This window comes from Delphinapterus leucas, chromosome 17 (genome assembly GCF_059928025.1).
Source record: "Delphinapterus leucas isolate spDelLeu-1000000601 "Yukka" chromosome 17, BTC_Dleu_Yukka2, whole genome shotgun sequence".
In the NCBI taxonomy this organism is placed as follows: Eukaryota; Metazoa; Chordata; class Mammalia; order Artiodactyla; family Monodontidae; genus Delphinapterus; species Delphinapterus leucas.
In genome coordinates this window covers 18,127,168-18,153,051 of record NC_143145.1, presented here as the reverse complement: position 1 = coordinate 18,153,051, position 25,884 = coordinate 18,127,168, and the positions used below count along the sequence as shown (strand labels likewise).

Genomic DNA, 25,884 nt, shown 5'->3' with positions numbered 1-25,884 from the left:
AACTAAAGTATATTTCTGACTTAGTAATGATTATATAAATATTTTACATTTTTTGTAAAAGAAACATTTGGGTTTCTTTGGGTTAATAAGATCTCCACATTCCTATAATTACTAGAAAAAATTTTAAAGAGTTTTGAATTTTGCTGTGTAGGTTAAATCCCTACTTGCCTACTGTTCCTTCACAAAACACTCCTCTGCATGTTCCTGCATATCAGCATTTTAAGACACAGTTCACATTTGCCCACTAAAAGCCACAGCGCCCTACGCTGTGGTTTTGGTTGATGGAGAGCATCTGATGCGACTAAAACTCATCAGTGAAATACACCCTTGTGGGATCATAATTCACACCTGCAAGGCAAACGAACTCTCCTAAGCCACCACTTACATCGTTTGGTTCCCTAACATGGCAAATCCCAAGCTCTCCCTTGTGCCCCCCAAAAGGCTTTATAGAACATATGACTGAACCCTTCATTTTACTTATAGGATTGAACCCTCTATCCAAAAATAATACTTAGATAAGCATGAGACCTGACATATTACACAGTTACTAATTATTTAGTGCAGACTACGGTTCCAGGCAATGAGCTAACCACTTTACATACATAATCACTCCACTCCTTACAATGAACCCACTGATTAAGAAACTGAAGCTTGTAATTAAGTAACTTGCACAAGATCACACAGGGAGAAAGAGGTGGCTTGCAAATTCGAGCCCAGACAAAATAAATCCAAGGCCCACCCTCTGAACCATTGTCTTTTACCACTTTGAAAAAAAAAACAAAATTGCGAAAGGAAGAAACAAGAGCAGTTTGAACAGCAATGCAAACAAACTGGACATGTCAGCTGCAGTCATCGTCAGCAACCCGTTACATTTTAGACAGAGCCTCCCACACTTATGAACGTGCTAAGAACGACGCTTCAGTCCACAGGGAGGAGCAGTTTTTAAAAGTACTGAGCTAAAGTACGGGTCATCCTTTTAAGATCCATGATAATCATTATTAATCGTGAACCTGTCCATCTTGTCTATTCTGCGCTGGGAATGCGGCTCATTTGTGCGGGTCTGTTAGGATATTTACTTTGTGGTGCACATTATATATTTTCTCTTAAGTCTCACTCTGCAGACCAGGGCTAAAGGCAAGCATTATTATAGATCAAAGCCAGTGAAGTGGGTAATGAGGTTTGGTATGTAAAACACCTGTTACAAATACGGGGGGAAATTCTGGCTCTTCTTTAACATGAACTGCTTTGAAATGCATCACCTGAAGTAGAATTCTTAGTAGGCCACTAGCCGCCAGAGAATGATTTCCCTTCGCCAAACAGAACACTGGTAGCTTTGGTTAGATGTCTTTCACAAGTGTGGAGCCATGTGCAGCGAGTTATTTTTATACATACTTCATGGGGTGACGCCTAAAATGCACCACTGAACAAGAAGAACATCCCCTACCCCGGCAGAAAGAAGGAACTGAAGGACCATCCTGATCAGCTTCACTTAAGGAACATGGTCTGAATTCTCAGGCTGATACATAAGCTTAAAAAAGAAACAATTAAAATATCTAAGCAGAGAGTTTTCATCTCCTTGGGTAGAAAGCGTTCTTACTTATTCAGATGTGTAGGTCCCTGTGCCACAGCGGGGCAAAGGCAAAGTGGTTATAAATATAACACGAAAAGGATAATTAATTACATTTTCGGATCACTGTTAAAATCATGCCTGGCTCCTCTTTTGGGAACTGTCTTTCAAGACTGGTCTATGTTAAGTAAGTGCTTCCTAGGTTTATAAAGTCCCTTCTTTATTCCTCTTCTCTACAGGAAAAGGTATAGTTTTCATTATCGGATGCCAAATGTTTATCGCCATAGTCCAACAGCAGGAGTGCTGGAGGATGGGAGTCATAAAAAAAGGGTCACTGCTAAATCCCCCAATTTTTTCTCTCCCTCCCTCCCTTCCTTCCTTCCATCTGTCCTTCCATTTTTTCCTTTTCTAACACATTTTAACAGCCTGATGTCTGCCAGGTACTATGCTATATATGCTGGGGTCAAAATCACCCTATTTGTCTTACTAATCTCAAGTACTTCACAATCAGCCTCAAATGCCCTACCTCCCTAATTACTGTAAGGCTCCCCAAATCAGAGGCCAAGGCTTATTCCTCTGAGACTTCTTTTGGTCCCCACACGATGTCTTGAGTTTGTGTAGCGCGCAGCAGGAGAGCTGATGGGGTGTTAGATAATCTGATTTCCAGCTCTGTCACTGACAGGTAACCTGGGACCAGTCACCTAACCCTCCTGTGCAAAAGGCAGATTGTAACACCTGTCCAAGCATCCACAAAGGGGTGACCTGGTGACAAAATCGTAATGTGAGAAAAGCCCCTTTGCAAACCTAAGCCTTACTCATGGAGTTGCCCCCAAGTATAATTCAGGGTCAAGTGGCCGTGTCCCAGGGCAGCTGGGTGGAAACAGGGAGCCAGTCATTTCACTAAAGCCCTGCCAACCTCATGCTAGAAGCACCGCCCTAGAGAGCGAGCTTCTTGAAATGTGAAACCGAGCCTGACATTTCCCTGCCTAAAACACTTCACCCTCAGAATGAAATCCAACTCTGTAACAAGGCTTACCAGCCTTGCCCCCTGCTCAATTCTCTGGTCTTTTTTCAGTCTTGCCCTTCATCAAGGTCTGAAGGTCACATTCTACCCGCTCAGCCACACTGGGCTAAAGCTGATGGCCAAGCTCTTTTTTAGGCTGCCCTGAGGCATTTGCCTTCCCTAGCCCTAGAGGGGCTCAGCTGCCCTTCCCGCGGGAACCCACAGCATCCCATAAAACCCCGCATGTTGCCCTTTTCACTCCATCCTGTAGTTGCCTGTATGGTGCTGATCCGATGCTGATCTGTGTCTGTCACTCAAATGTTGCTTCTTGAGGGCAATCCCCTAGTGGCGTGTGGCACATAGAAGACACGGCGTAAATAAATCGAATGAATGAAGGCGTAAATAAATGAATGAATGAAGAACTCCTTTGCAATGAGACAGGAAGTGATTCTTTACTGTGGTTCAGTGTATTCATGAAGTCCTACCTGGGAACTCTGCACCATTATGACTTTAGCAAACCAGATGTGGTAGCAGAAAAATTATCCCTCCCCACCTCCCCCTGAAAAGAAGATGCCTAGTCTCCAGATCCTGTGAATATGTTACCTTACATGGCAAAGGGGAATTAGGGTTGCAAATTGAATTAGGGTTGCTGAACATTAACTTTAAATGGGGAGATTATCCTGGATTATCTGGATGTGACCAATGTAATCACAAGGGGCCTTTAAAATGCAAGAGAGGTATAATAGAGGTTGGAGTGATTAGAGGTGAGACGACTCAAACTGCTACCCCAGGCTTAATGGAAGGGAGCCATGAGTCAAGGCATGAGAGTGGTCTCTAGAAGCTTCTGGAAAAGAGCCTCCAGAAAGGAATGCAGCCCTGCAGATACGTTGATTTTAGCTCAGTGAGATCAGCATCGGGCTTCTGACTTTAACAGACTGTAAGATAGTAAGTGTGTGTTTTAATTTACCAGGGTTTCTAGTTATTTGTTACAGCCATAGTAGAAAACGAATATTTCAAACAAGAAAGTAGAAGAAAGACCTCATAAAGACAAATCATTCCACCTCTTGGAGCTTCACTTTCCTAATCAACAAGCTGAGGATAAGCATCCCTAGTCCGCTTATTTTATACAGCTGTTCATGAGGATCAAAGGCTTTAAGGCTTGTGCTTCAATCTCAGCCTCAGCATTTATTCACTGTGTTTCTTTGGCAAGTGGCTTAATTGATCTGGGCCTCAGTTTTCTTATCTGTAAAATAGACATACTGATAGCATCAGGGTATTGTGAGATTCCACTGATTTGGTCCACGTAAAGTGCTAAGAACAGCATCTGGTACAAGGTAAATATTATATAAGTGTTAGGTACTATCACACGTGTAAAAAGAGTTTACAAAAGGTTAGGCATTATAAAGTAGAATTAGCATTTTTACGGAACACTGGTTCTTAAGAGGTTGGTTCTTGCCCTTCCCCAATAGCAGTTCATAAACTTATGGAGGCATTTTAGAGGTCAAGGTGGGTCATGCTGGCATACAACTAGCATTTAGTGATAGCCGCCAGGGATCCAAGACACCTTGCAACATCTGAGCCAGTCCTTCACAGTGCAAGATTTTTCCAGATCCCAAGTGATACTACATACCCCTACCCATCTTCATTTGTAGCTATGCATCGATAGTAATTTTACATACAAGTCCTAGCATCTACCTCCTTCATTATGACCTCTGGTGTAGTTGTACCATGCAGTTATCTATTGAAACATATTTTTTATAATTCACTTCATTTCTCCATTTTGTCATGTTAATAATAGGGCATTATTTTGATTTTAAATTTAAATTAGAGTTAGGTTATATGTATGAAATTCATTTCATGATAATAAAAGGGGTGTTAGAAAGATTTGTTAATAAAAGTGTGTTGGGTCTGAATTTATAAGTTATGAAGTGAAATAAGGTTTAGAGATGGCTTACCGCAGCTTTCTAGCTTTCCAATGAAGAAAATTAAGGCCCAAAGAAATAAAGTATATTGCAAAAAGTGTAATTATTAGTTAAAAGATAACTCAAGTTTCAAGATTCTAATTCCAGGGTTCTTGGGTATTCTTTAAGAATCTGTACATCCTAAATAAATTAATATTCTTTAAACTTCAAATTCTCATCCAGTCCTGAGATTGAATGCCAGCAAAATCACTGCCCTTCCCTTGCACCCTGCCACCTCCCTGCCCCATCATCCCTACTTCCACCACTGGAGAAAGTGATTATGAAAGTGACATTTTAGATGATCTCAACAGACGAGCATTCCTGGGAGTAGTACTGAGGGAGGAACTCTGATGGAGAAGGTTAATGCCAACAACTGTCTCTGACTTTCTCCTTTGCGTTTCTATTTTTTCTAGTCTAGTTCCATAAGTGACCTCTGTACCCAAGGATAATTCTGTCCACGCCTCACCTCTACTTCCGCAACATTCTGCACTCCTTGATCTCAACAAAGTTCTGAAGAAACTAATTTTATTGTCACTTCAGTTACAAAAAGGTTGATATAGGCCAAATTATGATTTTACTATTGCTATAAGGGCAAAAACCTCTTCCCCCACCCCCCCTTCTGTACCCAAAGCTGCCAAAGACGTCTATGCAGGTATGCCCTGCCCAACTCCAGAGGGTGCACCCCTGGAGTTACGAGGTTGAATAGCTGCATGGCTGAATGCAGGGTCCCTGTTCCCACCTCCCTAAAATGGGAAATGAGTTCACAGTGTGAAGATTTCTGATCTTAACTTTGATGCACGTTTGGTTTAACACTGACTTAACTGGAATAGTTTATTCACTCTTTAAGTCTGAATTGCAATTTAGTCTCTTTGCCTGCCACGTGTTTAATGATGGACGCTCAGTCACATTGTAAATTTGGGCCATATCGCAGCAGCTCCCTCTTGATAGCCAGACACTTGGTGATTAGGGCTTTGAGACTCAATCCTCTTTCCTGTCTCTCCCTTTTGAGTGGTCCACACAATTGCTGTTTCCTGCTCAAGGCTGTCCCAAGCACGTCAGCACATTCGAGGAGTGGGGAAGGACATCTCGAGCCCAATAACTGATGAAGCTTCAACTGATTCAAGCACGCAGTTGAAGTAGAAGCTCAGAGTATCAATTTCACCTGGAGGTTGTAAGTATGAGCTTTGAAGTCTGATAGACCTGGATGCCTTCTAGCTCTGGTAGTTTATGCAAATAACCTGTAAACTTTAAACGTGTAAAGTCTGTAAACTTTAGTTTCCCATCAGTAAAATAAGCAACAGTAGCACTAACCTCATGGGGTTACCAGAAGTGTACACGAACAAATGTAAGTAAAACCTGGCACATATTAAGTGCTCAAGAGATGTTAGCTGTTGCTGTGATTCTCTTTTCCCAGAGCAAAGGTCTCCTAACATTACAGTTCTATAGTACAAAAACAACAACAACAAAAAAATAAAAATTTAAAAATATAAACTCTAGTAAAGGAATAGGAAAGGTGTGTCCCTTAGAAGGGGCAATTTCATCTTCATGTGAATTGTAAAAATAATCACAGCAGGCATTTGATACGTTCTGTCCCGCCCCCCTCCCCAGGCCTTTTTAAATTCTCAGAGTGCTCTTCCATACAGCAGCCCAGTAAGTAAGCATTTCTTTAATCTCATTTTTCAGAAAACACTGAGGCTCAAGGAGGTTGACATCCTTCTGTGGCAGAATCTAAGACTAGAACGCTGGCATTGAAATTTGCTGGGCGGGGTTTCATTTCACAGGATGTACCATTAGTAGAGGCAGTCAGTCTCCACTAGGGGGCGCATGTCACGTAATGGGGGTCTTATTGGCTGTGGTTGAGGGATGAAACTAGTCTCCAACCGCTCCCTCAAAAATCATACAAACCAAAAAAAGCAATCTAAATAGAAAACAGTGTCTTTACCATATAAATATATCTTTAATACATCTCCCTTAGTCCTCTGATCCAACTAGATTACATCAGCAAAGACTTTCCTATGTAGAAATTCTGAAATCAAGATGGCATTTCAGTGCAGTAGCAAGTAGATAGGTGATTTTATTTTATTAAACTTTTTTCAAGATTTCTTTTTTGATGTGGACCACTTTTAGTCTTTATTGAAGTTGTTAAAATATTGCTTCTGTTTTATGTTTTTTTTTTTTGGCTGTGAGGCATGTGGGATCTTACCTCCCGGACCAGGGATTGAACCTGCACCCCCTACATTAGAAGGCAAAGTCTTAACCACTGGACCGCCAGGGAAGTCCCGATAGGTGATTTTAAAAAGCCCTTCCCGTGATTCTGAAAAGTCTCTTCAGCTGGGAATCCCTGTACTAGGCCAAGCTACAAAAGAGAGGTTGTTTTCTATTTGATTTGATGATACATGATCATTCCCACCTCATTTCGGACCAATACTCTCAGAAGAAGAGACACTGTTTTGGGGGTGGGGGGAGAGGGTTTCTTGCTTATCTTAATAGCAGTCAATTTCTGAAAACTCAGGCTTGGAATAAGATTGCTGCTCAAAGCCCAGGTGGGTCGTGTCTAGGAAGCCCATAGGTCTGCCCCTAGAGGTCCTGCCTGGAACACACAACAATCCGTTTTAAGAATGTTACCTTCAGAGATTTTTACAAAGCTCACTTTTCAGTTGCTGCACCAATAAAGTCAGACAACTGCTTGACTTTTTTTCTTTGTCTAAGTTTATTTTAAACTGTAGCGAGTCACATTTTCTTCCTCTTTTGGGGTGAGAGAGTTTTTTTGTTTTGTTTTTTTTTACTTCTTTGCTAAATCACTATTCATTAAAGTGAAACTGAGGAGAAGAAGAGACATAATGAAGGGCAGTGCCTGAAATAGAAGCAACCTGCCTTTGTGCCCCCTGATATTTTGCAGTAAATATTACAAGCCAAGCAGGTATCCAGCCGTTTATAGTCCAAACTACACTTGCTCCAAATTCCACCTGCCCCTTGTCACAGAAGCCGACACACACTTGAATCAAGAAAACTTTTTTGTTTACTTATGTTAACCATAAAGCCAAAGCAAATAGCCTTCCACTTTCCGGATCCTGGGTAGCAATTAAATATGAAGACATCACAAATCCTCTAGACAAATAAGGGGCGGGGGAACGTGTATTCTAGGCCAGGATGTGGGCCATGTACCAGAGAGTTGCATCAGCTGTTACAGGGAACAGTTGGTTTCCCAACTTCGAACTTTCTGGGTTTCACACACCAGCACCACAACTGATGAGCAGGAAATTGACTTAAGTTCTTAATTTAGGCTTAAATCAACCACCTGGTTTACAAGGTCTCAGTTGAAACATTGTTTCAATGGCCATGGGTTCATTTACTCGTTGACTCAGCAAGCATGTCATGGAGCTCAAGGGAGATGACCCAAACTAAATCAAAGACCCCAGATAACTCAATCTACAGCGAGGAAAAGCTGAATAAATAGATATTTCCATGACATTAGTGCTGAAAGAGCTATGTACAAAGCAAGCTAAGGGGCAGAGTGGCAGGCATCCAGTGAAAAATGCAGCTGTAGTGGGAAAGGAGAGTGCGTCATCCCCTTACCACTGCCCTTCTGCCCCACGTAACGCCCCACAGTCACAAAAGGGCACAAAACGGTGCTACCTATTCTGCTCACATTCGGTAACTAGGAGAATGGGGACATAAGATCTCAACAGAGTAGTTTCTAAGACACCTCACACGCAGGGGAAACTGTTTACAAGTGCAAAGTTGTTTCCACATCACTCCGGGGGAATGGAGGGGAAACACCGGGGGAAGATGCAGGCAGAAACACCACTTCACCAGCCCTCCAACGGAGCAACCTGGAATCCAGAGGAACTGGCCAAACACCTGGCAGCAGAAGTGTACTTTTGCATACAGCTGCACCTCACTTCCCAGCCCTGGGCACAGCTCCCGAGCCAGAAGCCCAGTTTCCAATTTGTAAGGAGGAAATCGGGAAGGGTGGTGGGAGTTCTAGCATTCACACGTTGCCACCCCTCTCTGGCCCCTTTGAGATTCAACCCTTTTTTTTAGCTGGGCAGCCCAGGCTCCTGAGAAGAAAATTATGCCAAAGCAGAAAACTGTCAGAGTTGCTATTACTCAGTGAGCTCGCTTCGGAACGCGGGCGCGTACACTTCATTGCCAGTTTCACTTCCAGCCCCTACACTACACAAGGATTTTGCGCGGATAAAAAATGAGACAACATCACTACGCCTCCGACCCGGTGCTCGGCACAGAAACCCTCCTCGCCTAGCCCTTTCCTACACCCCTGACGGGTCAACGCCTGGGACAACCCTAGGGAGGGAACAAGTTGCCCCCAGGTGGGCAAAAGTTGTCAAAACTCCGCCAGCCGCGCGCTGCGGCCCCCTGGTGGGTGACAGCAAGCGGGTGGGTGTGAGGATGCGGCTGCGGTGGGGCAGGGGTGGGGTGGGGAGCGTGCGCTGCGCATCCCGAGCGGCCCGCCCGGCGTTAACCCCTCACCTTCCAGCAGCACTTCCTTGCCAGCGCGCTTCAGCGCCTGCACCGCCTCGTCGTGGGTGGCGTCCCGCAGGTCGGCCCCGTTTACGGACAGGATGGCGTCCCCTACGTACAGGGCTTGCGTTTGGTCCGCCGCGAGCCCCTTGAAGATCTTGCTGATGAGGATGGGCATCTTGTTCTCCTTGCCCCCCTTGATGCTGATGCCCAGCCCGCCCAGCTCCTGCTTCAGCACCTTCACGCCGCGCTTCTGGTTCGAGATAGACTCGGGCACCTGCTCGGGCAGGTCGGTGAAGGCGGTGCGGACCCCGGCGGGCGAGTCCGGGGGCTGCGCGCCGCCCGCGCCCGGGTGCCCCGCGCCGGCGCCCCTGCAGAACGAGCCATTGGTGGCGGTCCCGATGCCGTTGTACGCCGCAGCGCCCTCTTCGCAGCTCAGAACCAGGGCGTCCTCGCTCAAGTTCACTAGAACTTTGTGCCAGCGATCCCGCACCAAAACTTCCAGCAGCCCGCTCCGCTGCGCTCGGCCGCCTCCCCCGCCGGCCGGCCCGGCCGCCGCTGCCGCCGCCGCCGCTACCGCCATCTTTCCGGCATTCTTAAAATGCCATGTGATTGCAAAAGGGGGGAAAAGTGGGGAAGGGTTGCGGGGGGAGCAAGGAGAGCGCGCCCGCAGGGAGGAGGCGGGACGCGGGACTCCACTCCGGGACTTCGCCAAAGCGCCCTGCGCGAGTTGGCAACCGCGGAGCGGCCGGTTCCCCCTGGCCTGATCCTGGGCGGGGTGGAGCAACCTAAAAGAAGAAGGAGAGACAGAAACAGGAAAGGGGAAAAAAACCAGCTGCCAGTGGCAAAACCCCAAACCGAGGGGAAGCCGCGTAACGGCTAAGCGCCGGCGAGGGTCGGTAGGGGGAGTCGCTCCCGGGGAGGGGCGGGGACCCAGCGCCCGGCGGCCGCTCACCTGTTCCAGCCGCCGCAGCCTCGGCGGTCACACGCCGCGCGCCCGCTCGACCCTCCCCGCCTCCCTCCTCCGAGCGCACGTCGCCGCAGGGACAGCTTCCCTTCCACCCCGCCCCAGGCGTCTCTTCTCCACCCGCCCTTCTCCGCGGGCGCCCACACCGCACCTTGGCGTGGTCTGTGTGTCCTGCGTTGGTCCCCTGCCTGATGCTCCCAAGGCCCTCCCCTTTCACACCCTCTGTTGAATCGCCTTTCAGTCCTACCCCCCAGGGGTGTCTAGATTCAAATCTCCTCCCTCTGGCTTCCTCAAACCAAGTCTCGGCTTCTCCTGCTGAGTTCTTACCTGTCTCTCCTTTTCGCAGGGACTGTCAGGTAGACTCAGGCAGAGGCCCTGGGTTGCCTGAGAGTCACGAGGGAAGGCTGTCTCAAGACCCCAAAATGAAACGTCAGCATAACCCGAGTGCGGGAAACTTCTTTTTAAATGCAGGACATCTTTCTGCCGGGTCTCTGGAGAGGTGTCTTTGCTGGCTGGGGTTTTTAGCAGGTCGCTACCTGCCCCAGACCCCAGAGACAGATGTTCTTCCATTTCTAGCACATTATATGCTCTCTGCTTCTGACCTATCTTTTTTTTTTCCCCCAGTGCCACCCAAATGCTTCCTGTGACATTCTCTTTCTTCCTGAGATCCAATATAGAAAGTCCACCATTTAAGAACTCAGTTGCAATGGACTGTCTCTCAAAAGTTCCTTTATGAGTGACATATGTGGAGCTCTAGCTGCATTTTTCCTGGGAAATGATATTATAATCATTGGTTACTTTCCCGGGCCAATGCGGAAATGCCAACATAACCCATGTCTTAGATGAACCTCCCCAGAACCCTCCTGGTCCTTGAACCTCTCAAGTTCTCCCCGACCCTAAGCAGGTCTCATGGAACTCTGGAAGTGCTTCACACTTCTCCTTTCCCTCCTTTTCCCTCCCTCCTCTCTCTGCCCTCTCTCCAAAAACCAAAACAAAATTCACAAATCTGAGAATTCCTAAAGGTAAACCAAACCCAGCAAGGTGTCAGGAGGAAAGAAATCTATTGAACACATTCCCACTGATGTGTATTATCATTGGAAGTTCTCTAACCCTTCCAGAATGACTCACACTTTTAATTGAGATTGTTTAAAAACCCAGACCCATCCCCAGAGATCGGGTGGATGGTATTCCAGGCAGGGTCCCAGAATGAAATGGAAACATTTGAGTTTTGGGTTTTTTTGTTTTTGAGGAAAAGAAGTCACTGCAGGTAGGTCAAGGGGAATGCTTAGATTTATACTTCTGCTTGTAGCAACCTTATTTCCTATATTTCTAACCCACCAGTGTTCCAAAAGCTGTTTATTCTTTCATGTAAAGGTACTCACAGCCGGGACGGCACAGGCGGCTCCAGTGTTGGGTGGGAAAACCGTCTGGGGGCTGCCCTCTGTTTTAGAGGCTGAGGACTCACACACGTCACTCTTCAGGAGCCTGAGTGCTGCCAAACGCACTGAGGTGGAGATAGGCACCAGGATGCCAGTGTGATGATTTAGAAATCAAAACAGATCGCCCTTGGACTGAAATCCTCCATTCACATCACACCTGTATCTTGCCTCTGTGGTCAAGCGATGTCAGAGGCCCAGGCATAACTAGAAGTAATGTATCAATTTGCCATAAGAAATTGCAAGCTCTAGGATGAGAATTTCTCAGAATCTCTGTGATAAGCACATTTTTTTCCGGGTAAGCAGCCCTATATGGGAAGCAGTAGGTTGCTTGTTGAAAGTGGCATCAGAAGGGGAAGAGCAAATATTCAATATCATTAGGCCTGAGGCATACATGTCAGCCAGAGATGCCTTCACCAATGGAATTAGAATAATAGCCCCTCTTCTAAGTGCTTTATACATGTTCACTTAATCTTCCCAGTAATTCTTGGGGATACTTACTATTATCATCTCTCCTATTTCACAGGTGGAAAGGCGGAGGTACAGATTGTAAAACTTGTTCTGGTCCTGTAGCTAATAAATGGCAGTCAGGATACAAACCCAGGTGTGAAGAATTTGGACTCTTAATCATTGTCCTACACTCTCCTAAAAATGCTCAGAACCTGTCAGCCCCAGTGTTCACCTTGGACTGAGGCCAACCTTTCCACTGGGAGGAAAGCCCTGAGGGTTAAGACCCTTCCCCTAGATATGTGTAGAAAGGTGCAGCCAGCCTTGTCTCTCTGGCCTCTCCTGCTTTCCAAAGTTAGAGCACACCCGGCCCTTCCAGAATTGACACATTCTTTTCTTTAGACATGTTAGTAAGTTGAAGCTGATGACTATTGTGGTCTTGCTTGCCTAAAAGCCCTTTCTTATCCCTCACACAGCTCTGCATATCTGGCCCCTGAGCAGTAAGGCTGACTCTCAAAGGTAAACTTTACTTACCTCATTTCTTGGTTCTAGATGGGACTACTGCACTGCAGCCCTGTAATACTTACAATCAGGACAGATTATGTTCTCTTAGGTCTCCCCTTTTGGAGAATGGTCACTGGACAGGTCTGAAAAGACTACTAGCTTCCTCGCTTTATGCGTGTGGCCTTTGAAGCTCAGAGAAGAGCAGTGACGAATCCAAGGCCACGCGGTGGGTTTGTGACAAAGACACAACTGGGTTATCATGAATCCCAGTCCAACTTGAGCATTCCAGATGTTACAGCTGAAGTCCCCTCCTTTTTTTAACCAGATTTCTTTTACTTAGCTCTGTCTCCAGTTCTGTTTCCTCCTTCTGTCCTAAACTTTTGACTTCCATTTCCACGCAGCCCCAAGTGGGATCTTCCCATGGGTGCCCCTTTGCTGAGGGAGGTGCATTTTCCGCAGATGTTTGGGTGGACCTAGGCTTGCAAAAACAGGCCACGAAATCCTCAGCAGTACAGAGCAGAGGACAGTGATGGAGCAGTAGCAAGAAGGGCAGTGTTCCTCCCTCATTCCACAAAGTTTGGTGGTGCATCTGTCCTGTCCCAGGCACTGTTCTAGGTGCTGTGAAATGCGAGCAGACAAATGGTAGGATGTGCCCTATGAGGCTTACATCATAGTGGGCGGTAGGGTGGAGGTGGAGAAAGACTGCAAACATAAGATACTCTCACGGAGAAGTAAATACCAGGAAGAAAATAAAACAGAGCAACGGGGTCTAGAGTGACGAGGGGCAAGGGACATCTATGGGTGGCCACTGTTAAGGAAAGCCTTTGTGAGGAGGTGACTTTTGCCTGAGACATGGATGGTAAGAAGAGGGGAATCTTGCAGAGATCTAGGGAAGGGGGTCCCAGTGAGAGGGAAGAGCCAGAGCAAAGCACCTGAGATAGAACTAAGCTTGCCTGGTTCAAGGGACCAGAGGAGGCCAGCACGGCTGGAGCAGCCCCTGGGAGGAAGAGAGAGACCAGAGGGGAGATCAGAGAGATAGACTGGGCCAGACCACAAAGGAGGGCCTTGGAGGGTTACAGCACGATCCATTCTCCTTGTCCTCTTTGAGCCTCAACCATCATACATTTTGGATTGTCAGGAACTGTCTTAATTACGACTACAGTTGGCCCTCTGTATCAGCAGTTGGTTAAATCCGTGGATGCGGAACTTGCAGTATGGAAAGCCGACTGCTCTATGCCATTTAATATAAGGGATTTAAGCATCCTCAGATTTGGGTATCCGTTGGGGTTCTGAAACCAATCCCCCTCGGATAGCGAGAGACTGTATTACTTCCTAATACCTACTGAGTCAATTTTTACTGGTTAGAACACATGCTCCAGTGTTTGGGTTTGGAAAATAGGATCATTGTACTTTTGATGCTGTTTCCTGAAGATAGGTTGAGCATCTTTAGGGGGATTTATCCAATTACAGAATGGAGTTTGGATATAAGGTATTTACCTTGTGAAGAAAAGGAGGCAGAAAGCTCCTTGACATCTGAGGGGAAATTAGAGAACAGAATGACAGAGGGGCAGGAGGTGCTTGAAATGCAGAGCTCCTAAGCTGAGGCCTACCTGTGTACATACGTGTTGACCAAATGCTTACTGAGTACCTGCTCTTATAAAACACTGTGGAAGGTGCTGGAGACAGGCACACCCAAGGATGCAAAGATAATTAAGACAGCAAGACAGACATGTACATAAAGAGCTCATGGGGAGAATGAGATGGCTGCAGTACTGAGTGTGAAATGAATGGAAGCAGCCAGATTCCAGATTCTGAATCAATTCTGGTTAGTGACTCTTATTTTATTTCTTCTTCTCACTATTGAAACTAAAACTGTGCAACTCAGATTGGGACTTGAACCCTAAGGCTGGGACTCAAAACCCAGATTGGGGCTTGAACCCATGCATCCAAGACTCAAAGTTGGCCAAAACCCTGATTGGGACTTGCATCCACGTAGCTGGGACTTGAGCCCGGCCAAAACCCACAGTCTTTCAACTGAGATCACACACCTGGTCGCAGGACTTAATGAAGCTCAGGTTCTTGATGTCTCATCACAGAAAGAATTCAGTGAGAGACAAAGTGATAGGTAAGAAGTGGATTTATTTAGAGAGAAACACACTCCATGGACAGTATGTGGGCCATCTCAGAAGGCGAGAGCAGCCCCAGGGTATGGGGTTGTCAGTTTTTATAGGGGTGGGTAAATTTGTAGGCTAATGAGTGGGAGGAGTATTCTAGCTATTTTGCATAATGGGTGGAGATTCCCAGGAATTGGGCCACCACCTACATTTTGACCTTTATGGTCGGCCTTGGAACTGTCATGGCGCCTGTGGATGTGTCATTTAGAGTGCTGATGTGTTACAGCGAGTGTATACTGGGGCTCAAGGTCTGGTGGAAGTTGACTCGTCCACCATCTTGGACCTATTTGGTTGTAATCAGTTTATGTCGTGTCCTCAGGATATGTCATTCCTTTAAAGGTTGTGCCCTGCCCCTTTCCCTACTGTTTCACTATTTTTTGCTTTATTTATTGCAATGTCTTTATTGCATTACTGGAGCAAGCTGGCCAGACTGTCCCCTCTTGGGGAAGGTAAAAAGCAAAAAGACCAAAAAAGTATCTCCCCTCCCCTTCCCTCCATCCTCCCCCACAACTGCACAGCAATGTCTGAGCACGTCTGGCAACAAGAACGATTTGCAAAAGTCGTCTAGGAACTACATTTTGAACTGTCCCAACACAAGACATATAGTTGGCTTCCCTGTGAATCAGATATTTTTATGTAACTACATGAATTTTTTTGACTCCATCAAAGACAACAGAAGAATAGGTTTTTTACAAGTAACGACATGGCCCCAAAGTCACAGGCTGGAATTTGTAAGGAAACAAGGTTGTCATTAGTGGCTGCAGCTAGAGCAAGCTGAGACTGACAGCAGAGGGCTCAGTCAGGCCCCCATCTGGACCCTCTGCTTTGAGGCCACTGAAGCCTCACAGAGACCTACTGAGGAGTCTTAACTGGCAACAGAGACCACCTTGAGAAACGAGGAGTTGCCCAGATGCAATTCTTAGCCCAAGGGGACTCTTGAGGCTAGTTACTTGCTGCAAGAAGGGGAGACCCATGGAAGACTCCACGTTGGCTCTCAAAGTTTCTTCAAGGCACAGGAGGAATGACTCTTATTTTAAAGATGAAGCGCTGAGACTGAGGGACAGCGCTTGAACAGAAGGCTGAGCAGGTTCTTTCTTCTCTGGCGTGCCCCAGGAGGCCTACAGGCACATCATCCATTTCAAGTGGGTTGGCCAACACACTCTGTTGCATAGACCTGGTATTTAGCTGGGTGGATCCTTGGTAAACTAGATAGACTACCACCCAGGCTCTCAGCCAGCCAGTGGGTCCGGTGAGTTATCTGATTGCTCACTGTGTTTAAAATGTTGTAGTGGTGACTTTGGGCAACAAGACTAGCTCGAGGCAGAATTGTAGTTATAGATGCTTATCCGCTCTCTTTTCTTATTGAGTTCCACTCTCTCTCGTTCTCTTCCATAACTACTTCTGCTGAAACAAACCATTTAATATCCATGCTGTAAATTTAAGTCACTTTTCCTAAGGGATATAAATTTGATTCTTTTTTAAAACTGTAGAAGGATAGGTGAGATCCCATACTGAAGACATGTTGAATAAAATGACCCTGAAATCCTAGTAGGCAAGGTATATCCCACCACATACTAAAACTTTAGCAAATTGGCCTAAGTAGGCATAGAATACGTCCCGGTGCAAAGGTAAAGAGGAATAAGAAATCAAAATTTCTTCCATACACGTCTTTAAAATATGGTAGCAAGGAAGTGAAAAGTCAAAGGATGATGCTTGAAAAATGTTGAAAGCAGAATTGATAGGGTCTAGCAATCGATTTGAATATGGGAGCAAAGGAAAAGTGTTTATGGGGAGAGAAATTCATAACTATATGCTAACTTTTGAATTGCTTCTCTGCATAATTAAACTAGAACTATGCAAAAGTAGCCCCAATTAATTGCAAAACTTGGAAACCCAGAGGCGGAAGACATATTTAAAGACAAAGAGCTACTGCCCTACTTCTGGAATGAAAATTCGAGCCCTCTGAGGCATCGCAAGACACTGTATTTACACACAGTGTCCACTGGACTAAACTCGAAGTTGGCAGTCACTGCCTGAAAGCTCTGGTCTGCCTGGTGAAGCGACAAAAAAAAAAAAAAAATAGAGCAAGCAAGAGGCTGAGCCTGGAGGCAATCCCAGGCAGCTGCCTCCTTTTCCTGTCTCCACGGGTGATAAGACTTTGCACTGCAGGGGCAGGGGATTACGGAGAAAGTAAGCAGGACTTCTCCTAGGACCACGCTACAATAGAAAGGCAGGTTTCAGGAGTAGCCGGAATGACTGATAAATTAAACAGCGAGGGAAAATACTTTCAGAAGTGTTTTGAAGGAGAAAACAAATTGTCACAGGTTCACTAGAATTTCTATTTTTCATATATTTCTATTAAGTATTAGGTTCTCCAGACCTGGGGCTATGTTTAAGATCCATGGCTATTATAAAATTGAACAGTGTCAAGGAGACACCTAGTAGTTGTTCCCAGTGGTTGGAGGGAATTAGAACCACCTGGGGAACATGTTAAAAAGGCAGGTATCAAATTCAATAATTTCTACCACATTTATTATTGCTTCTGAAACGAGGAACTTTTTTCTATATACAGTGATTTTTGTTGTTGGTTTTGAATTTCACTGTGATATAGATTCTTATCTAATGCGCTCTAACTCATTACTATCATTTTTCTGTTTTCTGCTTAAATATATCAAATATGGCCAGTATGAACCTCTTCAAGCTGCCTCTTGTGTTCTTTTGACAGGTCCTCATTATCAAGCACTTTTTTTTTTTTGCTTTTTGCTTTCTGGCATAACAAGCTATTTCAGGATCAACTTGTATTTTATCTGCCTAGCCCTGGGATCAGCCATTCCTTAAGGACCCCTGGTTCCTTTTAGTGTGAAATGTGATTTAAAAATCAAGATCTGGAGACTAGGTGTGCTTATTTAAACTATGATGATAGGTAGATAGAGTTCATACTCCTATTATCATTTCAAATCCTACACCATGAGATACTTTCTTACTTTTCCTTATTCCATATTTGTGTCTCCCAATATGTGAGAAATCTGATTTTCATACATGTCAATAGAGTTATTCATTTTGGTGTGTCCTACATTACAAAAAGAAATTGTTTCAGAATTACTATTACTATCCTGATAGCAGTACAAAAAACAAACCTACTTAGTAAGTTCAAAATTTCTCTGCAGTTCATTTTGTCCTTAGAATATATTTCAGTAAAGGTGCACAGATCACCATATAGGTGCTTGATCCAATCTACCATCTAAATATCTAAATATGGGGAAACAGGCAGATCCAGATTGCAGGGATTCTATAAAATAAGTGGCCAGGGCTTCTCAAAAGTGTCAACTCATGGAAGACAAAAAACAGGGTGGAATTTTCTAAAAGAAAAGAAGCTAAAGGGACATGAAACCCAAATAAATTGCAAGATCTTGGATTCAATAATAAAAGAAAAACTACAAGGAATTTTTTGTGTGTGGCAATTAAAGACATTTAAATACAGACTGTATATTTGATCATATAATTGTATCCATGTTAATTAAGTTTCTTGCAGGTGATAATCGTAGAAAGTTTTTCTTCTTAGAAGATACGTGGTGATGTCTGTAACTGACTTTCAGATGGAGAAAGGGAGGGATTACCAAGAAAATGTGGCAAAGTATCAACTGACTTTCAAACATAGAGACAGAGAACAAGAGAAAGAGAAGGAGATCTATGATGCAAAATTAATAATAAGTTAATTTAGTGAAAGATAAATGGGGATTCATTGTACGATTCTTTCAAATTATTGATAGGCTTAATACTTTTTTTTTTTTTTTTTCAAAATAGAGTTGGGAATAATAATGCAGAAACGTAAGGCTCACTCCAAAGGATTCTGATGATTCTGGTCTTTGGTAGGGTCTGGAAATTTACATTTTATCAAGGGGGTTCTGATGCAGCAAACTATGGTCCCTGGTCCAGCTCTTTGTTTTTTTTGTAAATAAACTTTTATCGTAACACAGTCACAGACATTTGTTTATATATTATCTGTGGCTGTTTCCATACTACAATAGCAGGTTTGAATAATCTGACAAACTATAGAGCCCTTTGACCTTTGAACCCTTTGACAGCAGAGATGGTCAGAAATATAAAAATATTTCTAACCTGGTCCTTTACAGAAAAAAAGAATGACTCCTGCTCTAGTGTATTCAAATTTAGGAAAGGGACTAGAGCAACTTTAAAAGCAGGAGAAAACTGGAATGTAGGTGAAGGGGCATCGGTCTGGCAGATAGTAAACATTTCAGTCCATGTTAGCTAACGTTATTATACATAAAGGAAACAAACAAACAAAAGAATCAGAATCAACACTTGAATGTGCCTACAATGGGCCAATTTATGTTTTCTCTGTGAAGCAGAAGTTATCCATGTTTCATAAATAGGGAATTGAAACACGGAGAAATAAGCCCATTCTAGGTCACATCAATTTTGGGTGGAAGAGTTGAAATTCAGCCTGAGGCTTGACAAACTCCACATCCTGTCCCCTTTCCACTGGGTCACCCTGCCACCTTCACTATATTTTAAGCTTCAGTTGATAGAAACTCAGATTTTACATCTGCGGTCCTCTGAGTGAGGGCCTTTACAATCATTCTGAAAGGGAAACCCACAAGAGGATCAACCTCTCTTCCAAAGAATGAGTCTTTGGCAGCCCTAACACTGGTATGTTTTAAACTCTGTCTCACTGGCTTTCTGAAAGGTTAAAAAAACTATGGCTACTCTTTTCAATGTTACCAGCACCAATGCCCCCAAGTAAAGGCAGCTGTAGATTACAGTCAGACCAAGGGAGTCTTACTTTTTTCGCGAATTCAAAACACTTTATTGCCATTTATTTTCTTTCCAGAAAATCAAGCGACTGAAAAATGTGTTTCAGGCTGCTTGAGGATTTCTATCTTTCCTTCTTCTTTCTTCTTTTTTCTTTTTCTTTTTAAGAGAGAATTTTGTTTTCCCCAAAAGAATCAACTTAGAGTGAGCTTAGATTCTGTCACAAAAAGTCAATTATAATCAGTGAGCTCTGAAATTTTTTCAAGGCTAAAGTGATTTTACCTTTTGGGGAAGAGGGAAGCTTACGACCATAAGATGATGATGATAGATAAATTATATATATTAGATGAGGATGTTTATTCTTTACCCCCAAAAGGAAATATGTCCTCTTTCCGTTTTTTTAAAATACTCTGCCCTCTAGTTTTCTATTAAATTTAACAAATTTTGATAGAGACATAAGGATAGATGAGATATTTCTCCGCAAATACCATGATAAATGATCCCCGTGTTGGATAATAATCAGAGGTGAGATATACGCAAACCTGGAGAGCACAAGCTCCCTGTCAAGAGCCAGTGTTGTTCAGGAACAGACAGTGATTGCTGTCGTTTGGGAAAGGCATAGGAGCCAGATGCTCTGATTTGCCAAAACGATCAAGAAATATACTTTTAAATGACTTTCTAAATTTGGCTCAACCTGTTAGAATGGCTGTTATCAAAAAGACAAGACCTGGGGCTTCCCTGGTGGCGCAGTGGTTGAGAGTCCACCTGGCGACGCAGGGGACACGTGTTCGTGCCCGGGTCCGGGAAGACCCCACATGCCGTGGAGCGGCTGGGCGCATGAGCCATGGCCGCTGAGCCTGCGCGTCCGGAGCCTGTGCTCCACAGCGGGAGAGGCCACGACAGTGAGAGGCCCGCGTACCGCCAAAAAAAAAAAGACAAGACCTAACAAGTTCTGGCGAGGATGTGGAGAAAAGGGAACGTTGTACACTGTTGGTGGGAATATAAATTGGTGCACCCACAATGGAAAACAGTATGGAGGTTCCTCAAAAGATTAAAAATAGAACTATCACATAGTCCAGAAATTCTACTTCTGAATATATATCCAAAGGAAATGAAATCACTATCTTGAAGAGATATCTGCACCCCCATGTTCATTGCAGCATTATTCACAATAGCCAAGATACACAAGCAACCTAAATGTCCATCAATGGATGACTGGAAAAAGAAAATGTGAGTTATATGTGTAATGGAATATTATTCAGCCATAAAAAAGAAGAAATCCTGCCATTTGCAACAACATGAATGGACATTGAAAGCATGATGCTAAGTGAAGTAAGCCAGACAGAGAAAGAAAGATATTCTATGATTTCGTTTACATGTAGAATCTAAAAAAACCAAACTCATAGAAACAGAGAGTAGATTGGTAGATGCCAGATGGGTGGGGAAGAATAGGTGAAGGAGGTTAAACGTAGAAACTTTCAGACATAAGATGAATAAGTTCTGGGCATCTAATGTATAGTATGTGACTGTAGTTAACAATACTGTATTGCATACTTGAAAGCTGCTAAGAGAGTAGGTCTTTAAAGTTCTTACCATTAAAAAAAAGAGATAACTCTGTGAAGTGATGGATGTGCTAACTAATCTAACTGTGGTAATCATTTCACAATATAAATGTATATCAAATTATCATGTTTTACATCTTAAACTTGCCCAGTGTTATATGTCAGTTATATCACAGTAAAGCTGGAAAAACCTTTGGCCCAAATTTGCATAAAATATTATTTAGCCCCAGAAATAAAATAAATGACAAGCAAAACAAAGACTGCTGCAGGCTGGATTTGAACTTTGGGTCATGACTTGGCACCTCCCACTATACATAACCGAATTGGAACTCTGGATGTTCATATCAGTCTCTGGGAAGTTGACATACGTTTGATCTGTCTTCAGTCTTCAGTACATAATCTGTTACAATCTCATGTTCTCACAGCATAGAATGAAACCTCTGAGCTCCAAGGAGGTCCCATCCCTGCTCATACAGTAAGTGTAATGCTACAAGGTAGGTTTTATGGCAACTAGCCAGTTGGACTTTCTTCTGCTTCATGGTATGTGCCTTCAGCCTATACCACTGTCTAAACTAGTGACAGAAATAGGATGCTAGACCTTCTGTTTTCTACTGTATGGTTCAACACCAGACTCGATGTTTTTCTATTAGGTTCTTGCCCAAAAGGCATGGTGTGGCTATCAGATTGTAATCTTCCACCTCTTTCCCAACTCCTACTTGTCAAGAAGCAAACACTTCCACAAGCTTGCAGCAAAAGCAAATGAAAAGAAACCAACCTGACCCAAAAAGTGCTAAAAATGGGACTTGTATAGAGATAAATTTGGGGTTTATTTGAATCTATAGGAGTCTCAGAATTCTCTGCACTTTACATTCTTTGTAAATGTCGTCAACCCAGAGAACATTTCTGGGTAAGTACCTGGACTTGGCTCCCCATAAAGTCTCCTAATATTTTAGAAATTAGCTTTTAGCCACTGCAGGCTTAACTTGGGCACAGGAGCAGAGTGTAAGGGGCTAGCAGACCTGGTTCTGAGCAGTCTTGGGAAGTACAGCCTGACCCTCTGTCATCCAGGGGAGGATCAGATTATGTACACATTTCAAGGCTACAAATCCTAACAATGCTCAGACACTGGGCAGTTTCCAGGAGAAACAGCCTACCTCTTTCTTCCTTTCCTAGGTAATCTTAAGAAGTCTAATTTACCCAGCCATTCTCAGCTCTTTCATTTTTATACTATATTACTGTTTGAAAATGTTTTCATATAGATGATGGCAGTTGAACCTCAACATGTCCCAGAAAGGTAGGCAGGTTTTGTTAAGCATTATTTTCTGAAGAGAACCCAAGGTCGTGTGACTTTACCAAGGTTGCCAAGGTTATTATAACTCAGCTTTTCTGAGTCAAACTTGAGTATTTTTCTTCAGTATCTGGAGAATCATGTTCTATACAGCACTGTACCAGTTCTGTTGAGGCCATCAACTTTTACACGTGATTCCCGTCTTTCTCACCTTTTACCATAATATTGTCTAAATATTCCAATAATTTCAGAAACAGTTATTGACTAATCCATAAACAGCCTGGGCTAGACACTTTTATGGGATTTAAAAAAAACATAGGACTTGGTTTGTGATCTCAAAGGACAGACAATTTGGATTTGAAAGAAAAGGATTATGTGAAACTACCAAAAAAGAGAGGTCAAGCTAAGAATAATATTTAGACCTCATAGCATGAATCAAGCACAGAGCTAAACACTTTACATAATTATCTGATTTAATCATTGGAACAACTTTCCAGGGCAACTGTGATTATCCACCCGACAACGGAGGAAACTATTGCGTACCTTGCCCAAGGTCATAGGTGGCAAACGGCAGAGCTGGGATTCAGCTGCACCTCTGCCGGATGTCAATGTCCTGGAGAGTTTCACCGTGCCGTTCTGACTCCGTGAACACAAAGGAGCCCATCGCGATAGGGACCGAACCGTTCAGTGTCCAGGAGAATGTGGAAGGTGGGCACCCTCAGAGAACCACAGGGTCAGAACAGTAAGTGTTGTGTTGGAACCTGAAAGAAACGGAGAGCAGGACTGGTGCAGACCCAGTGGTTTGAGGAGGGCACGGGGGGGTTGGAAAAGCATGAGTAATAAGTGGGTGATTGGTTCGAACTAAGTGATGCACGGTCTCTCTCAGAGGTCAGATGGTTTTCCTCGCTGGAGAACTGTGGATTAGTATGGCGTGTTCTCAGAGCTGCATTTACAGCTGTGCCTCTTTGTTCTAAAGGGGACTTTGTTGCTTTTGCCAAGTGCCCCAGCTTCCTGAGTTCAGGTATTCCCTGAAGGGGATGAAAAGCTAGATTTTGCAGCATCCGTGGGAGAAGAGGGAAGGGGCTTCCCCGAATAAGGCAGAGTGGGTTGAACCATGCTGTTTCTTAGGGGACAGTGAAGGAGCCTACAAGAGGCCTCTGGAGGGTTTTATACATGCTTGCCTCACAACACCGGGCTTTGCATAGGTTCTTAGAAACAAGTTCTTCAAATTGTGTACCTACCAAAATTATGGCCCACAGATGCACTTTGCAAAGCCAGAGCTTGGTTTTGTAGACTCCGCTTTCTCTAGTATTTCCTTTGTATTCTGAGGCTTCAGTTGCTTCTGAGAGGTGCTTCCAGGAGCTCTAAGAAATGTATTAGCCAGAGTCAACCTTGTGAGCTAAAGACGGCCCCGGGCTGGGGAAACCTTATTGCCTGGAGGACCCTGCCCCTCTCAACCATTCGGAAAGGGATTCAACTCTGACATAGCATGACAGTAGGATGGTAGAGCTTGTTGGGCTTTCTGCAAAGTCTTCACTTAAGAGTAATGGTTTCTCACTAGGAAATGTGGTGCTGTTGGAGATCTTGGACTCTGGGTGAGGATTCACACCAGCTTGGAGAGGCCTAGGGTTATACAAGCTATTCCTCTGACTCACAGAGGAGATATGACTTAGGAAAGAAGGGCTATAGTTTTTCATTCTGTCACTTAACCCTTTTGGATGAGTGTGTCCAAACTTGCCCACCAGAGCCCCTCTCCCATCTACTTACGAGGGCAGTTGGAACCAAGGCACTCAGGCCAAGATGCCAGCTGAGTGGCTGGTGTCAGAAGTCAGAAAGAGATTGAATTACAGCAGGAGTCCCTATGCGTGGTGACCCAAGGCACACGGAGCCAGAGTCCTCGAGGAAACGGCAAGATTCAAATACTGGAAGGACATAAACAAAAAACACCACATTAAAAAAATTTTTTTAAAGAAAAAACAGATAAATGATAAATTTAGCAGAAGCTTCTCAGCCCCACTAACAATAAAAATTAAAACAATAAAGCGTTTTGTTTTTAATCTCTCAGGCTGGCAAAGATCTAAGACATTTGATAATAATCTTAAAGATAGTGTAGGGAGATTGAACTCGCTTTCCCTATCAGTGGGCTATACATTGAAACAAAATTTTTGGAGAGCTTTTCAGCACTACTTATGATGCTTGTGGACTTTGACCCAGCTCTTTCTTTTCAGGAATTTTTTGACAGATACACTCACACAAATGCACAAAGGTACTGTGTTTATTATAATAGTAAAAAACTGGAAACAACATATTTGTCCATGAATAGGGAATACAATGCAAACATTTTTAAGGATGTCAAAATCATATTAAATCAAAAGGTACGAACTTCCAGTTTTAAGACAAAGTCCTGGGGATGTAATGTACGCTATGGAGTATTGTATATTTGAAAGCTGCTAAGAAAGTAGATCTTTAAAGTTCTCATCAGAAGAAAATAAATTTGTAACTATGTGTAGTTGTGGATATTAACTAAAGTTATCATGGTAATAATCGTTTCACAATATATTCATGTATCAAATCATTATGTTGTACACCTAAAGTGAATACAAAGTTATATGTCAGTTACATCTCAATAAAATAATAATATTGTCAAAAAAGCAAATAATAGAATAGTAGCTATAGTAGGAGCTTTTTGTATAAAACAATAGGATATGCATATCCATATGTGTCTCTCTTTCTCTCCCTACATATGTCTATGTATATTTTTCCATGCATGGAACATATCTGAAAGGATACATGTACAACCGTTAATAATGATTGAGGGCTTCCCTGGTGGCACAGTGGTTAAGAATCCATCTGCCATTGCAGGGGACGTGGGTTCAAGCCCTGGTGTGGGAAGATCCCACGTGCCGTGGAGCAACTAAGCACATGCACCACAACTACTGAGCCTGTGAGTCACAACTACTGAGCCCGCATGCTGCAGTTACTGAAACCCATGTGCCTAGAGCCCGTGCTCTGCAACAAGAGAAGCTACTGCAATGAGAAGCCCGCGTACCTCAAGGAAGAGTATCCCCCGCTCGCCGCCACCAGAGAAAGCCCACGTGCAGCAATGAAGACCCAACGCAGCAAAAAAGAAAAATAAATAAATTAAAAAAAATAATGATTGACCCTAGGAATCGTAGTGAAACCAACATGTTAAGGAACATTTTGAGTTTTACTTTATTGACTTATGTGCAGTTTAACTGTTTTCAATAGAGAACGTTTATTTATTTTATAATTAAACAATTTTTTTTTTCGGTACGCGGGCCTCTCACTGTTGTGGCCTCTCACTGTTGTGGTCTCTCCCGTCGCGGAGCACAGGCTCCGGACGCGCAGGCTCAGCGGCCATGGCTCACGGGCCCAGCTGCTCCGCAGCATGTGGGATCTTCCCGGACAGGGGCACAAACCCGTGTCCCCTGCATCGGCAGGCGGACTCTCAACCACTGCGCCACCAGGGAAGCCCTAAACAATATTTTAAATGAACTTACAAAGGATAAAATAGTAACTCTATACTAGGAAGATCAAGTGCTATCAACATCAAGTCCAAAGCATCAAAGATACTAATGATGATAATATTAATAATAACAGCACACAGATAGCACCTCTTTGTTTCAGACACTGTTTAGCATACATTAACTCATTAAGCCTTACAATAATCCTATGGAGTAGTTACTATTTTAGTGATGA

General features: G+C 43.8%; 1 protein-coding gene across 4 annotated transcripts in view; it reads right to left on the bottom strand.

The window, feature by feature from the left end:
* The window catches only part of SNTB1 (syntrophin beta 1), a 223,003-nt gene extending 212,844 nt beyond the window's left edge, over window positions 1-10,159 (bottom strand). Inside the window, exons 1-2 of one of the 4 annotated variants that reach the window (XM_022555596.3) lie at window positions 9,969-10,148; window positions 9,023-9,801 (exon numbers count right to left, since the gene is read on the bottom strand). In XM_022555596.3, coding sequence (XP_022411304.1) covers window positions 9,023-9,596 — 574 coding nt within the window. In that variant the 5' untranslated portion in view covers window positions 9,597-9,801; window positions 9,969-10,148. Of the gene's footprint in view, window positions 1-9,022 lie in introns of all 4 variants that reach the window. The other 3 variants (XM_030764072.2, XM_030764073.2, XM_030764074.2) reach the window with 3 other exon arrangements.
* Between the last annotated feature and the right edge of the window lie 15,725 nt (window positions 10,160-25,884).